The 16,088-nt window shown below is 35.6% G+C and overlaps 1 protein-coding gene across 1 annotated transcript in view; it reads right to left on the bottom strand.

Annotated features, from left to right (window-relative positions):
• IL7R (interleukin 7 receptor) overlaps nt 1-15,934 on the bottom strand; it is a 23,653-nt gene extending 7,719 nt beyond the window's left edge. Inside the window, exons 1-3 of the mRNA XM_008053355.1 lie at nt 15,703-15,934; nt 11,748-11,886; nt 2,245-2,402 (exon numbers count right to left, since the gene is read on the bottom strand). Coding sequence (XP_008051546.1) covers nt 2,245-2,402; nt 11,748-11,886; nt 15,703-15,784 — 379 coding nt within the window. The 5' untranslated portion in view covers nt 15,785-15,934. The remainder of the gene's footprint in view (nt 1-2,244; nt 2,403-11,747; nt 11,887-15,702) is intronic.
• Between the last annotated feature and the right edge of the window lie 154 nt (nt 15,935-16,088).

Here is a 16,088-nt window from a genome sequence, read left to right as displayed (position 1 = left end):
CTCAAAAAATAAAAAAATAAAAAGGGCTCCCCGCTGATGCTTCAAGACTTTGTCAGAATGCCAAGAATCTCTGCCATCTCTGCTCTTTTTCAGAGAAATGAGCATACATTTGCAAATGGTAAACCTTTAGATACGGTGCCCCTGTGTAGCGCACACACTGAACTCCATCCATAGAAACCTAGTCTCCTAATGACCAAAAACCAGAGTGCTCACTTCCTGGGAGATACCAAGTTGTTACCATTCTTCCCCTTCCCTACCTGTTCCCGAACCCCAGACGGTACCTATACTGACTGTGGCCAATGTGAGTGTGGTTAACATGGACAGCCATCTGCCTACTGTCTTGTTTTCCGCTGAATTTTCTTTTTTACAAAATAATTCTTCACATATGGGACTTCTGCTTTTACTTCTTATTTTACCATCTTGGTGAAACAAAGCTGAGACAAATCTGAGCTAGGTTTTTCACTCTTATCTCTAATTAGTGTTGCTCTCACTTTTAATTTTCTTTTTGGAGGTAAAAGGTTAAGATTAGGGAGTGAAAGAACCATAGTATTCAAAATCAGCAAAAGTGCTTCTCTTCAATCACTTTGAATATTTTTCTCTTACATATATTATTCCACTTGTACATCTCCATAAGTTGGATAAATATATGGTTAATATCACATTGCACTGATATATCCTGATTGGCTTAGATAATCCCCTATGTCAGGGTGCCTCTGAGGTTTTGAAAAAGAACTTTATTCATCTTGTGGTCGTACATTTGTAAGTGATGAAAGTTACTTTTTGTTTCTCTCTATTTCCAGTCTTTCTGATTGTTTTGATTTCCTGTGCTGACCATCAAATGGTGAATTGGCAATAAGTATTGGCTTATAACCAGAAAATTAAATGGATGTACTGATTCATATCATTATGTAGATGGATATTATGTAGACCCAAAGGCAACATGCAGATGGAATTTACTAATCCAAATTTTAATTTTCTTTAAAATATAATTATTATTATTCATTTTGGCAAAATAATCTGTGAATTCTAGGCTCACTCAGATTTGACCATGCTTCACTCCTTAATAATAAATATCTTAAGAAGGTGTGACAGTTAGTTTTATATGTCAACTTGGCTAGGTTATTGTGCCCAGTTATTTGGTCAGACACCTGTCTAAAGGTATTTTTTAAGACATGATTAACATTTAAATGAGTAGACTTCAAGTGAAGCAGCTTACCTTCCATAGTGTGATGGATAACATTTAATCATTAGAAGCCTGAAGAGCAAAGACAGATTCCTTGAAAAAGGAGCAAGTCTATCTCAAGAATGCAGCATAGTAAATCTGCTTGAGTTTCCTGCCCTGAGGAATTCAGACTTAAGACTGAACACTTACCTGAATTTCTAGGCTTCTGGCTTGCCCAATGGATTTCAGACTTGCCATTGCCCACAATCACACAAGTCAATGCCTTAATATAGTTATCTCTCATCTCTATCTATCTGTCTATTTATCTATCTGTCATCTATCTATATCTCATCTATCTCACCTATATCTATCTCCTATTGACTCTCTTTCCTCTAGAAAACTCTAATACAGAAGGTATATTTACTTCTTAAAATAACTTGATACGTTAGCTAAAAACACTCAGAATCTTGTGGGGATCTGGAGAGAAGACTACAAGGAATCCAGGAGAAGACCAGGTGAGGAAGGAAGGGACAGAGCTGGGTGGATGACCAGAGAACCAGCTCTAGTTAGATACTTCATGGAGATTTGCTCTTTCTTCAGTCTGTAGTTGTTTTTTTTTTTGAGGGGGTTGGAGTCTCACTCTGTCACCCAGGCTGGAGCACAGTGGTATGCTCAGGGCCACTGCAGCCTCGACCTGCTAGGCTCAGGCAATCCTTTCACCTCAGTCTTCTGAGTAGCTAGAACTACAGGCACACGCTACCACGCCTAGCTAATGTTTTGATTTATTGTAGAGACAAGGTCTCGCCAAGTTGCCCAGGCTAGTCTTGAACCCCTGAGCTCAGGCAATCCTCTCACTTCGGTCTCCCAAAGTGCTGGGATTACAGGTTTGAGCCACTGCACCTGGCCCTTACTGTACTACATTTTTCATTTGTGATTTTAAAAATATTTGCATTAGAAAATTTGCTGTTTTCTATTGTCAATTGTTTCCACTATTTGTCTACTTTTTACATACAGAATGATCAGATGCAGTGCCTTCAGGTATCCAAAAAATGACAATTATATCCCCATATACAACTTCTTACCTATATCGACTATGTTCATTGTTTTGCAGTGCATGTCGTCTTTTCCAGGTTTCACACATATTTTGCTGGGTCCAATTAGTAAAAATTTCTTTGTCTTGATGAAATATATGTCTTGCAGTTTACTCAAATTCAGGCACTTTACCTCCAAAAGGGCGTCACTATAAAACAAAAAATGAATACATCTTGGTTCAGATATAAGTTTCTATATACATTGGAATAATATTACATGTACGTTGATGTGTGTTTGACTTCAACTCTCTTTATAGGTATATGGATGGATGAATGTTTGAGAGAGAGAGAATGAATTAAAATTATATGACTTTCGGCTGTGCTTGGTGGCTCAGCCTGTAATCCCAGCACTTTGGGAGGCCAAGGCGAATGGATTGGCTGAGCCCGTGGGTTTGAGATTCACCTGGGCAACTTGGCAAGACCTCGTCTCAATTTTTAAAAATAAAAAAATATTATGGCTTTCTGCTGCCATTATACTCACTGATGATTTACTTGGCATCAGAAGCAACTGGACATGAAATAGCAATTGAACATTTAATAAAGCATGCTTATTAAAAACTGAGAAAAATTTCTATATTTTTAATAATTGATCATTGAAAAATTATTTAGATAAAGAGTTATTTACTTCTTATGTTCTGCAGAATAAATGGGAGAAATTATAAATAAAAGCTATAAAGAGACATTGCTTAAAAAAGAGTTAAGGAAAATAATAAAATAGTCTAAAGAGTTATATGCATAGCACCATATATACCTAATGGGTAATATAAGGGATTTTCATGAATAATTTTGTTTGGTAAATTCTAACAAGACTGGTTAAAAAAAGAAAGCAAAAATATAAATTACCAATATATAGAATGTAAGAGTGGTTATCACTATAGATCATGAAGATTTTAAAAGCATAATAAAAAAATTGAAACTTTTTTCTAATGCAGATAATAACTTAGATGTATTTAAATTTTTTATAAGCATAAGCCATTAAAACTGACTCACATAGAAACTAAATACCTCAATAGTTCTATTTCTTTAAAGGAAATTACAATTATTATCAATAAACCTCCCCACAAGGAAACTCCATGACTGATGATTACATGCTGGTGAATTCTAGCAAAGGTATTTTAAAAACCCCTGCTAATCTTACTTAAGTTACTTTTGAAAATAGAGGAGCAATTGATCCTTTCCAACCTATTTTTGAAGCTAGCTTAATACTGGTAACAAAAATCTGGCAAAAATATTACAGAAAAGAATTTTTCAGAAAAATATCTCCTAAGAGTGCAAAGTTCCTCAAGAAAAGATTAACACATTTATTTTAATGCATTATGACAAAATAAGGGTTATCCCAGGAAACTAAAGTAGCTTAAACATTCAATGATCAATCAATATAATTTGCCACATCAACAGAACAAAGGACATAAATAATGTTGTCATTATCAATTGATACTGCAAAAGCATTTGACAGAATTCAGTTTTCTTTCATGATAAAAACTCTCAGCAGATAAAATATAGAAGGATGCTTCCTCAGTCTGTTGAAGGGCATTTGCAAAAAGCCTGTAGTTAATATCATGTATAATGATGAGGTTGTAAGCAATAATTATTTCTCTAAGTTCAAGACAAGAGAAGAATGTCCACTTTTGCCCTTTTTATTTAACAATATACAGGAAGTTCTAACTAATACAGAAGATAAGAGCAACAAAAGCCATCCAGATTGGAATGGGAAAAAAAAATGCTTCTTGTATTTGCCAACATGTTTGTTCACATGGAAAAGGATTTTTAAAATCTCCAATACAATTATAGAAACTAATAAAATAAATTATCAAGGCCATTATATATAAGTCAGTAATATGTCTATAGACTAGCATTAAACAATTGGAAAAAAATGTCAAAATGACAGCTCCATTTATGATAGCAACAAAAACATAAAATAATAAAAATAAAATTGATAAAAGATGTCCAAAGTCTTTGCACTAGAAATTATAAAACATTGTTGAGATGTATTAAAGGAAATATAAGTAAATAAATGTTCGTGGGTGAGCTAATTCAATATTTATAACACGTACTTTTTTCCAAATTAGCCTATATAATATTCGAAATCTCAGCAGAATTTTTTTTTAAATTGACAAGCTAATTCTAAAATTTATGTGGAAATACAAGGAAATCAGAATAGCCAAAATAACAATGAAAAAAGTAGAACAAATATGGAAAACTTGGAGAACCTAATTTTAAACTTACTATAAAGCTATGATAATCAAAACAATTTAGTAGTGCATAAGGATAATAAATTGATCAATAGAAATAATAGAGAGTTTAGAAATAGACTCATACATATAAGGTTAATTGATTTTAAATTCAGGCACCCAGTAGCTCAATGGTGGCATAGAAAGTCTTTTTAGAAAATTTCTGTGAAACAGCTGAGTTAATGTATGGAAAATATGAACCTTGATCCCACACTGCTATATATGGGTTAATTGTGTATGGATTATAGACCTACATATAAAAGTCAAAACTATTAACTATTTGGAAGAAAACAGAAAAATATTTCCCCCACTTTGGTAACAGGCAAAAATGTCTTAGTAAGGACACAAAAAGCACTAAATATAAAAGAAAAAATATATGTAATATATCGGACTTCATCAAAATAAAAGAAACCTATCACTTAATAAAATATAACATTAAGACAATGAAATGGCAAGCTTTAGACTGACAAAACAATAGTTGCAATACATATACCTAATAAAGGACTTGTACCCAGAATATTTAAAGAACTCACATCTATCAATAATAAAAGGAAAAATAGCTCAGTGATTTTAGCAGATACTTGCCCAAAGAAGACATATGAATAGCCAAGTATATGACAAGGTGTTCAACATTTGTTATTTCAGAAATGAAAATTAAAATCACAATGAGATACTATCCCAGACCCTAATGTTAGAAGTGATGTGTAGCTTTCATACAGAGCTGGGAGGAGAGCAGAATGATACAGCCACTTTGGGAAACTGTTGGGCAGTTTTTTATAAGTGTAAATATACACCTACCTTATGACACAGCAATTTCATTCTGATATTTTTCCCCCAGAGAAATTAAACTATATATTCACAAACTGATCTGTACAATTTTGTTAATAGCAACTTTCAACTGTGATAGTTTTTAACGTGAAAAAATACAAATGTCCATTAAAAAAATACAGGATTAAAAATTTGTGGTATATTTGCCAGGCGTGGTGACTCATGCCTGGAAAAATTTGTGATATATTAGCCGGGCGCTGTGGCTCATGCCTTTGGGAGGCTGAGACGAGAGGATTGCCTGAGCCCAGGGATTTTAGACCAGCCTAGGTAATTTGATGAGCCCTCATCTCTACAACAAATCAAAATATTAGTCGGGTGTGGTGGCACACACCTGTAGTTCTAGCTACTCGGGAGGCTGAGGTAGAAGGATCACCTGAACCCAACAGGTTGACGCGGCAGTGACCATGAGTATGCTGGTGCACTCCAGCCTAAGCGACAGAGTGAGACTCTGAATAAATGAATGAATGAATAAATACATAAATAAATAAATAAATAAGTGTGGTATATTCGTACAGCGGAATTACTACTCAGCAGTTGAAAAGATGAGTGGTAAGACATGCATCAACATGGCTAAATCTCACAAACATTGTGTTGAATCAAAGAAGTCAGGAAAGAATAAACAGAGTATTCCATTTAGAATAACTATCAGAAACTGGCACAACCAAAAAGTGGTAGAATTCAGAGCTGTGATTGCTTCTGGGATGTGAAAATTGACTGAAGGAGAACATGAAGCATCCTACCGGGATAGAAAAAAAAAGTTACACATCTTGAATGACAAGGGTGGCTACAAGTCATAGACATTTCTCAAAACTTACTTAAGATGTGTGCATTTTACTATGTGGAAATTTTACCCCTAAAGCAAACAGTTACCAAAAGGGAGTGTAAGCAGAATTAAATAACTAATAAAAATTAAAGAAGTCACGGAGACATATACTCTCATTGTAGAGTAATTTTAAAAGGCAGAATTAAACGTAAAATCATGGGTTTCCCTTTTCCTGCAACCCTCACTTTAATTTCCCTCTCCTGTGATAACCCATTACCAGTTTGTTTTTCCTATGTACTCTTTAAACCCAGCCAGAAAGGGGAGGGAGGGGCACACTTCATCAATAAGGGCACCTGAATTATGAACATTTGTAAACCTAACCCTGAATTGTACCCCACATCTTTACAATAAAATTTTAAAAAAACCAAACATATAGTTCTGAAAAGAGGTATAACTGGGTCAAACTGGAAGTGGATATTTAGGCAGGAAAAAAGTGCCTCTGTGTAAATGGGCTTACATGAAATAATTCTTTTTAGTAACCAGATATACATTTTAGTTTAAATCTTATGGAGTACGTTCTAGGAAGGGCCTTTACTATCTATAACTCACAATGTGTGTTGATTTTCTTTGATGAACTGGATGTGTGTACATTCTTCTCTGCATGTGCTCAGATGAATCTTTTCCAGGATAGTTCCTGGACCCTGTACAGAAAGAGGAACATGTCTGTGTGACTTCAGGTGAGCTGACCATGGAGTTAAAGCTGAGGAGGCCACTCTAGCTTTAGATGCAGAATCTTTCATCTTTGGACTACTGTAGTCTCTGAGTGACTGGATAAGCTTCTACAGTTATGAAAACTAGAGACTGATGAAGAAATCTCAGTTGACTGAATATATTGATTATTTGTGGGACATTCCTTAAAATTGTGCCTACCAAATATAACTTTTGTTAACTGCTATCTTTAAGGGTATGCAGTTGTTTGTGCTTTGAAGTACAGCAGGAGAAAGAAGAAGAGGTAGGGGGGAGAGAGAGAGAGAGAGAGAGAGAGAGAGAGAGAGAGAGAATGAGAGTTTCAAGAGGGTTATGCCTCTTGTTGAGGTAGAAGGATTTCCCCACTTGGAACAGAGTAAAAATAAAAACCAAATAATAAGGTATGCTAGATGATACCAGAAAACAAGCTTGGGATGAAAATCAGAAGGAAAAGTCTGAAAATGGTGACGTTGTCATGAATTGCTGAATAAAAGGAGAACTGGGGGCAGGGTCTCATTTCTGAATTTTTAGGTAAACGTGATGTAGAGAAACTAGAAGACAATAACTTTTAGTTCAATCCTTAAATTTAGACTATATTTGTAAGGAAAGCATATGTAGAATATCCAATTATATTAAACCATTAGCAGGTTTCTGTTGCTGATGGGAGTTTAAGAAGGATCTAAAATGGTATTCTCAGCTCATTCCCATGCTTTTGGGATGAGATTAATAAGCAATGAATAATCAAAATCACACTACAGCTATCTTGTGAGTCCAGACTTCCTTTTAAGGGCTCTGCATTCCAGAATCTGCTTCACGTGGTGGAGGCCATGGTGGGAGACCGAGATAAATCCCATGGATTAGAACAGGCAGCCTTCATTTGGGTACTGACCCCAGTTTCAGGTACTGGAGAAAATTTGGTGTCCCCAGTGAGTAGTCCAACTCAATTCAAGCCATTTCATTCAATTCAATTAAAACAATGTACTTGGTTGCTAAGTATGTATAGCTATGGTTAGGAATATTCTAGAGTTACACTGCCCAACACAATAGCCGCTAACCCATGTATGGTTATTGAACACTTGAAATGTGGATTGTCTAAACTGAGATGTGATCTAAGTATAAAACACAGTAGATTTGAAGATGTCATATGAAAAAAGAATGTAAGCTATCTCATTAATATTTTGTTCATATTGATTACATGTTTAAATGATCATATTTTGGATATACTAGATTAAATAAAATATACTGTTAAAATTAATTTTACCTATTTCTTTTTCCTCTTTTAAAAATGCGGCTACTAGCAAATTTAAAATTACCTAGATGGCATACACATTTCAGGAGTACATTGTATTTCTGTTGGACAGAGTTATTCCAGGGGTTTTTAGAGGAAGGAAAGAGCAATGCAAGTATCCAAGTGGTATCACAGGCTAGTGAATTTGATCCTGTGGAACACTCCGAGGGGATATCAACCCTAAGCTGCTCACATAAATCTCCTGGTTCTGATAATAGGGAGACACTGCTGAGGACCTTGATTCTTCTTAAACAAAATTTATTTATTTTATTTTATTCTTTATTTAGATTCAAGGGTACATGCACAGGTTTGTTACATGGGGATATTGCGTGATGGATGGCTGAAGTTTGGGCTTCTGTTGAACCCATCACCCAAATAGTGAGCATGGTATCCAATAGGTAGTTTTTCAACCCCTTCTCAACTCTCCTTTAACAAGGACAAAATCATGTCTTTTGCAGCAACATGGATGCAGCTGGAGGCCATTACAGTACTCTAAGCAAATAAATGCAGAAACAGAAAACCAAATACCACATGTTCTCACTTATAAGTGTAAGTTAAACCAGATTCTTAACCCCACTTTCACCTTCCTAAACTGACTCCAATCTTATAAAGTCTAGCATAATAAATGCATTTCTCTTACTGGTATAAACAGATATTTATGTGTAAATATTGAAAAACAAAACAAAATTTAAAAGACCCAACTATTGCTTTAATCCCTCAATTGGTCCTGAAAGACAGAATCTAGCTAAAAAATATTGAACTATTTTGAGAGTTAGGGTTTACTGTAGAAAGGACTAAATTAATAACACTGGACAGATATTGCTAGGTAAGCCTAGAATATCCTGGTGCAGATTGTGATGGTTGCAGTAATTGATGAAAACAAAAAATAACATATTTGAAGTAGTATCTGTAGGCGGTTTATGGGAGTGATTAAGTTTCCTCCAAGAATGTGGAAGTAAAGGAAATGTAATCATTTTCTGAGAGCTGACTAAAAAATGGTGCAAACACTTAAAAAGCAGTGTAGTAAATTAAAATATCTATGGGTTCTATGCAGGTAATATAAATGAGAGAAGTTTTCAAACTTCAGGACTGAGATTTAATTTCCCATCTGTAAGAAGAAGCCAAAATTCTGTTCCAGCTGCTTTTTACTATAAGCATCCAGTGTTATCAGATCTGATTTTTAAAGAGATACCCAGATTTTTAATTACCGGCAATTAGTTTAAAAAAATGAACCACATAAAGATCTAAACCAAATAATCCTAGTCTTAACATCAACAAACAAAGTTCCTTTGTTTTGCTTCTATATTTGTGGAATAATCTTTTAATCATATTTTTCTTGAAAATTGGGTCACGCTGAGATAGTTAAGTACACTTACTGACACACACCATATGCCAGACACTCATCCCTTCTACCCTAATGCAAGACATTTGTTATGACCAGAGAACTTAAATAACTCCCCAGGTCACAGACTTAGTTAAGTGTTACTATTAGGATTCCAACCCAGGTGACTGTTTCCAGAGCCTCTGCTTTGTCCCTTAAGGCCCCTGAGACCTGGCTGAAGTTCTATAAATGAAAACTTTTAGGTCTCCCAGTAAAGTGAATTTATATTAATGTGCAACCTACTATTCCTTCTAATCCCCTTCCCCCCTCAATATCAACTCCTGTATGTCCTGAGCCCAGTGTGAATATTTGGCTCTCTATAATATTTGTGTCTGTTAATGAAAAGTAGTCAATTGGCATGTTGGTAATACAATTCTGTGAGTTTGGTTAATTCGAGTCCATCCCTGAGATCAGCTCATTGAACATTAACTAAATTAGTTTCTAGTCCTGGGACACTGGTAACCAGACGGTAAGTTCATCACCTTCTGAGAGATGGCACCTGGTGTCTATGAACAACCTCATTTGTGTAATGACTTAATCAGCATGCACCATTTTTAGTATGCTCCAAATATTTTTCTTTATACATTTATCTTAACAAAAAGCCCCACTCCAATGAAACTAGTTCCATTGTGGGGGAAAAAAATCTAACTAGAAAATTTGTAACTCTGTTGAACTGAGTTAATTTAAGTTGCTTTGCCTGTTCTGAACCTCAGAAATGCATGTATCTCCCCTCAAGGTATAGTTACCTCTTTGAAAACAGCTTCTCTCTAGAAGTACCTTAGTCTATTAAAGAGTAATACTGTTTCACACTGAAAACAGATCTTATGACCATCTCTTTCCAACTGAAATATCTGGATCCAATTGGAAAACCCAAATGGAGGTTTTGGACAGATTAAAAATCAAGAGACATGTTAAAGGACAAGTGTATTCAAGTAGGCAAGGAAGTGGTCAGATACCATGTGAATAAAAGTGGACAGAGTGGTTAGCCTTGGCTTGGCCAAGAGAAACCACAATGAACATGCCTGTTCACCAGCCAGCTGGTTGAAGAACCCCAAGTCAAACCTCTATGCAGGCGGGCGTTTTACCATAAAAATGGCTGCATTGTTTGAATGAATTGTTTGGTCATTGTAGTGTAGTCCTGTTGCAGCCTAGATTCTGGCCATTGCAGGTTCCTGTTCTTTCCATATTTTATTTCTGGAAAATGTGCTAGAGAAGTGAACTAACAGAGACAGACTGAGAAGACACTATGGTATTTAAGTCCAAGGCCATATTTATCCAGTGACTGTAGCAGAAAGCACTGCATGAATAGATGCAGGAAACTCCCACAAATTAATGTAAGATGGAATTTAGAGCTCACTTGGACTATATACTGTGGGGGATTGTCTCAGTGTTTATGGAAGTTAGAAAGCCTTCTCTTATTATTGGTGGATCTTGACTTACTTTCCTCAATAGGAAACTAAGTAAAAATTAGGTCATCTGATATGAATTTGGAGGTAGCCACAAGTCAGAATTTCAAATTCAAGTATGTTTTTCGAGTCACCAGAGATAGTGACATTTGGTAACAAGAGATGACTTGAGGAGAAAGAAGATACAGCTCTATGAGCTCTTTATTAAACTTTCAAACCTGAGACGCGTTTTCTTTGCCTTTTTTTCTGAGGCCTTGTGAAACTAAGTAGCAACATATTCCTGTGACTTTTTTTGAAAATTTACATTGAGAGGATCATCTAAAATCAAACTCTATTAAGAGAATGATCGTTAGGTCTATATTCATAGAATTATGCTTTAATGCCTCTTCACTACTCATTATACACTGGCTATTCTGAGGGTTTTACATATAGGAAACTAATCATCACAACCTTTCTATGAGATGGGTTATCTCATTTTACAGGTAAGGAAACTGGGACATAAGTTACATTACTTGCTCCATGTCACAAGGGTGGTAAGTGCTGGCCTTAGGACGAGAAACTAGGCAACGTCTCTCCCAAATGTGATTTGAAGACACTAGATTGTCTCATGTTGGGCACAAATCTCTGTATCTTTGGCTGTAGCCTCAGGATCTGAAACAGGAACTCTTAGAGTTGCTTTGCTTCAGTCTGTTGGTGAAGGACAAGGAATTTCAGGAGGTTTTGAGGAATTCATGAGGCTTTAACGTTTGTTAATCAGGTCATACACTCTTTCCTTTGCAGCTATTGAAGAGATCACAAGAAAAGAGAGACACAGGATTTCTAAGTGCCTATTGAAATCACCATTCCTCACCATATTTCAAGTTGCACATTGGTGGTGTTGACTTCCGGGTCATTTAAAGCACAGGTCAGTGAGTGCTCGGATCCACTCACTTCCAACTGACTATAGCATGAGAATGAGTAGTCATCTGACTCCGCATCTTCCAAGTCTCCTGAGGGGGGACAAATACGCTGCTGTTAGTGAAGCGAATGAATGCATGCTTTTAAAAGCCGACTTGACATTAATAAACTGACAGAGTTTTGTGACAGGCATGAAGGAGCAATTATATTTTATCTAAAAATGGGAAACCCAAGGGCAAAGACAAGAAAAGTGCTTCAAGACAAACAAAAATGGCAAAACAAAACAAAAACAATGCTTACAGAATTTTTGGATAGAAAAACATATTTATCACAATTAATAAGTAATCTCCAAATATTTCTGCACTAAGAGGACAAGAAAGAGGCAGAAATGACTCTTTCCATTATTTAAACTGAAATTTCTTCTGCTACATTTGTTGCATTAAAATGTTTATATATTTCAAATAGGAGGTACTTTATTTCAATTATTCACATGCTACCTAATCTCATTTTTGACTTAATTTTTAATCTTCATTTACTGCATCTCAAGTTTTTTTTTTTTAAATGAAGGAAGATGACAGCTATCTTATAGTCAGAATTTCACTTGTTTAAGTGGTCACTTTCCCTTGCCTAAAAAGACATTCCATTTGAAAGTATTATTGACTATCTCCATGGTGTAACGATTTAAGGCAATTTGACATAAATTACTGACTAAGGCAAACATGGTTAGAAACAAATTAGATCTGATAGAACTCAGATTTGGTGGACCTTCCAGTGAGTGTTACACATACTGCTTCTGTTCCTATAGATTATTCTTCTATAAATACAGTACTTATAGATACTCACTAGATTCTGGAAGAAAGTGGAGAGTTAGACTTTTTTTTGTCTTTTCCCACCACTTTTGGAGAGTACAATCTATCACAGATAGTAATTTGATGTCTTAAGCCAGGTTGTAAGACTCTATGATTAAATAAACAATTTGTGTATGTTTTTACCATATTTAATAGAAAAGTGAGACTGCAAAAGTCTGTAAGCAAATATACTCCAACCATGACCTGAGAAAATCCAGAGTAACCAAAGTCATTCTCAGAGTGGTCAAGTGTGAATTTATGACTGCTTCCAGATATTTTGGTTCATTGATATTAGAAATAAGATGCTTCTAAGGTTTTAAATTAGATACAGCATACTAAAACTCAAACCCCTGTTGAGTGTCCCAGACACTCTGCTTAAATAACTCAGTAGGCTGGTGGGAAAGTTAGTAAAGCTACTTGTGAATGAACCAACCGTTGAGTGACAGGTTGGTTCAGTTAAAGCAATGATCTCAAACAGCCCCGGCTAGATGAGAGCTGTGAGCACTGCTCACAGTCACTAGCATTTGCCTTTCTGTTCCCAGATTCCATCCATTTCACAGTTCTGCCACCAGCAAAGGCTCCTAATTTCAGTAGGTATGGTATGTTAAACAATGAGTGACAGCCCACCACTTAGAGTTCACATTTTAAAACATGCTCATGCCTAACTTTATAGACTTTGCTTTCTTCCCTAAGAGCTGGCACCTAAATGAAATGGTTCTGGCTTTACATGGCAGTCTTCACACTGTCTTAATCTATTACCTTCTTTGTACTTTCCATTAATTCCATACACAGAACATACATTATTATCTCGATTCAGACATCCAGTAGGGGCAGATTTACTCCACAATTCTTCGATATACAATGTAAACCAGATAGAGCACACTCTAGCAGATGCCAGCACCAGCAGAACAAAGGGCTCCCACTGACCTTAGCCATTCTGTCTGGCAAAGCAGACAACATACAGAGCACCATTTACAATTTTTTCTGCATTGAAATGGCTGTGTTTTAAGAAGCAGCTCATTGACTCTTTAGCAGGTATTTCTAGGCAGATTTACTTTGTAACCAAGAAAAAGTCCCTTCAATGATTTATAAAATTGCAAGGCATTTTACAAAAAGAATGCACTACTTAATGTGAGCTGAAAAATTCCTAGCTAAGAGTAATGTACACAACGGGTTAAGGCATGTGGTGTCAGAGCTGGACAGATGTGGTTTTAAATCCTGGCTACGCTACCTTGTAGCTGCGGCCCTCTGGTAAGTACTCAACCTCTCAAAGACTTAGTGTTTTAATATGTAAACTCCTGTTATGAGGACTCATTGAATGGATATACACTAAGACTTGGCTTTGAACACAGTAAGCACTCAGTAAGGGTTAGCTATGACTATTACCTTTTCTGTAATAAGTACTGAAAAGGTAAAGTAAGAATTTTAGTTCTTGAAATGTATATGAAACATTTGAGATTCTTTTAAAAATGAATTCCATGTTAATTGAAGATGTTATTATCACTAACACTTTGAAATTACATAGAGCTTTTGAGCAGTGAGTTAATCTGTTATTCTTTAAATACTCAATAATTAATATTATTAATACTAATATAGGTATCTAAGCACATTTATTAGTAAAAATGTAAATTTTGGGGGATATGTATTATAGGCAAGCCAGTGTGGTTTAGAAGTCTTCTTTCTACTTAATGAAATTAGTTGACTGAAGTTTAAATCATTTGGATTTTTTCAAGCATCCCTTTCTTCTCTTGATCATCTTTGCAGTTATCAGAGAACTAACTTATCTTTCAACAAACAGCTGCTGATTATAAATTCTCTATGCCCCAAACCGGGAAGTACTTTGATGTAATCATGTAGATGAATGGTTATAGATCTTTTTTTTAAAAAAATCTCAAATTAAAAAAGTTGAAGTGAAAATCCAGCTTTCGATTAGAATTCTTTTTTTTTTTATTTAATGTATGATCACTAAGGAGGAATAGCTAGAATATGTTAGACTGAAAGAGAGTAACATTTATGTGTTTCCTGCCATGCATCTGTCTTTGTGCAAACCCAAGATATTTAGTATTAGGATAATGATCATCCCCCGCAAAATGATTCATACATGGTCACACTGTGGAAAAATGTCAACCCTCTGACAATTCCCTTAATGAGAAAATTCTAGGGATTTCCATCCTTAGTAATTACATGACTCAAAATATCTAAGTTGTATCACTGGGCTGATGTGTTTGATTTTGTCTACCGGCAGATATATTTTAACTCTTAAAGCGAAAGGGCTTCATTTGCAGGAACAAATTGGTGGTCTAAGTTCCCACTTGGTCCCTGCCCTGCCCAGTTTTATTGTAATTACAATGTATGAACTAAGGTAGGATCTGCTTTTAGGTACTAAGTATTTTAAGGAACCCAAAGACAATTGTTAAATACAGTAAATTTATTGATGAGGAGGCAATAATTAAATATATTTCAATGAGACAACTCATTCAGATTCTTCTCTGTTCAGTTATTTACTAAGTCTCACATGAATCTATCACAACTAAAGTATTTTGAAGACATTTTCAAATATTTATTGAATGCCTACTATATTCTAGTTACTGATTTATCACTCAGGATATAGCACTGGTCGATGCAGACAAAGCTATTGTTTCTGGACATTATTTTATCCTGAAATTTATATTTTTGGAACACCTTAAAAGCCATACAAAATGAATCCAGCTGGATTTCCTGACAAGGTAAAATTACCTTGGAGATTTTCCAAGAAGCACAATTGCAGCATCTATATGAGTGTTCTTTTTGTAAGAATAGAGGCATCATTCAACGTTTAAGATACACATTTTGAGAGTCAAATGCATTCCTTCTTGGTAATTCTGAGGCCTTATAAGCCACTCACAGTATGGATCTCATCCCCCCTCCTGGTGGTTAGAACACTAAAAATGACTGAATACATGCAAGTTCTCAAACTCCATTCCAACCCAGTGCCAGACTCAGATCTGCTAGGGAACTGAGTCACCTGAAGACATGATAGAGATAATCCAAAATCCTTAAGAAAAGTTAGAGATGACTCACCATTCTGTGCATAGCCACTTTCTCCAGAAACGACTTGAAGTAAATAAAAAATCATACCAAAAGCTGTACCTAGAATTGTCATTCTGAGAGAGACAAAAGAGAGAGAGAGCAGACGTGTGAGCCTGTGTGTATGAAATGAATGAAAGGAAGAGGAAGGGAGGGAGGGAAGGAGGGAGGGAGGGGGAGAGAGAGAGAAGCTTAGACCTACAGCTTTTCAAACTTATTTAACCACGGACAGGGGGAAGTATAAACACAGCAAAAAAGAAGGCAAGTTCCAGAAACAGGAAGTCTGAGTAAAAGTATTGCTGCTGTAAGCAGAGGTAGCAGAGGTAGAGAACATGAAGGGATAGAGTCTTTTTTTTTTTTTTTTTTTTGTTTTGGGTTTT

This window comes from Carlito syrichta, unplaced genomic scaffold (assembly GCF_000164805.1).
Source record: "Carlito syrichta isolate Samal-C Ts95f unplaced genomic scaffold, Tarsius_syrichta-2.0.1 Scaffold288097, whole genome shotgun sequence".
Lineage (NCBI taxonomy): Eukaryota > Metazoa > Chordata > Mammalia > Primates > Tarsiidae > Carlito > Carlito syrichta.
Note: the sequence above shows the minus strand (reverse complement) of the source record. Positions and strands in the feature narration are given on the sequence as shown.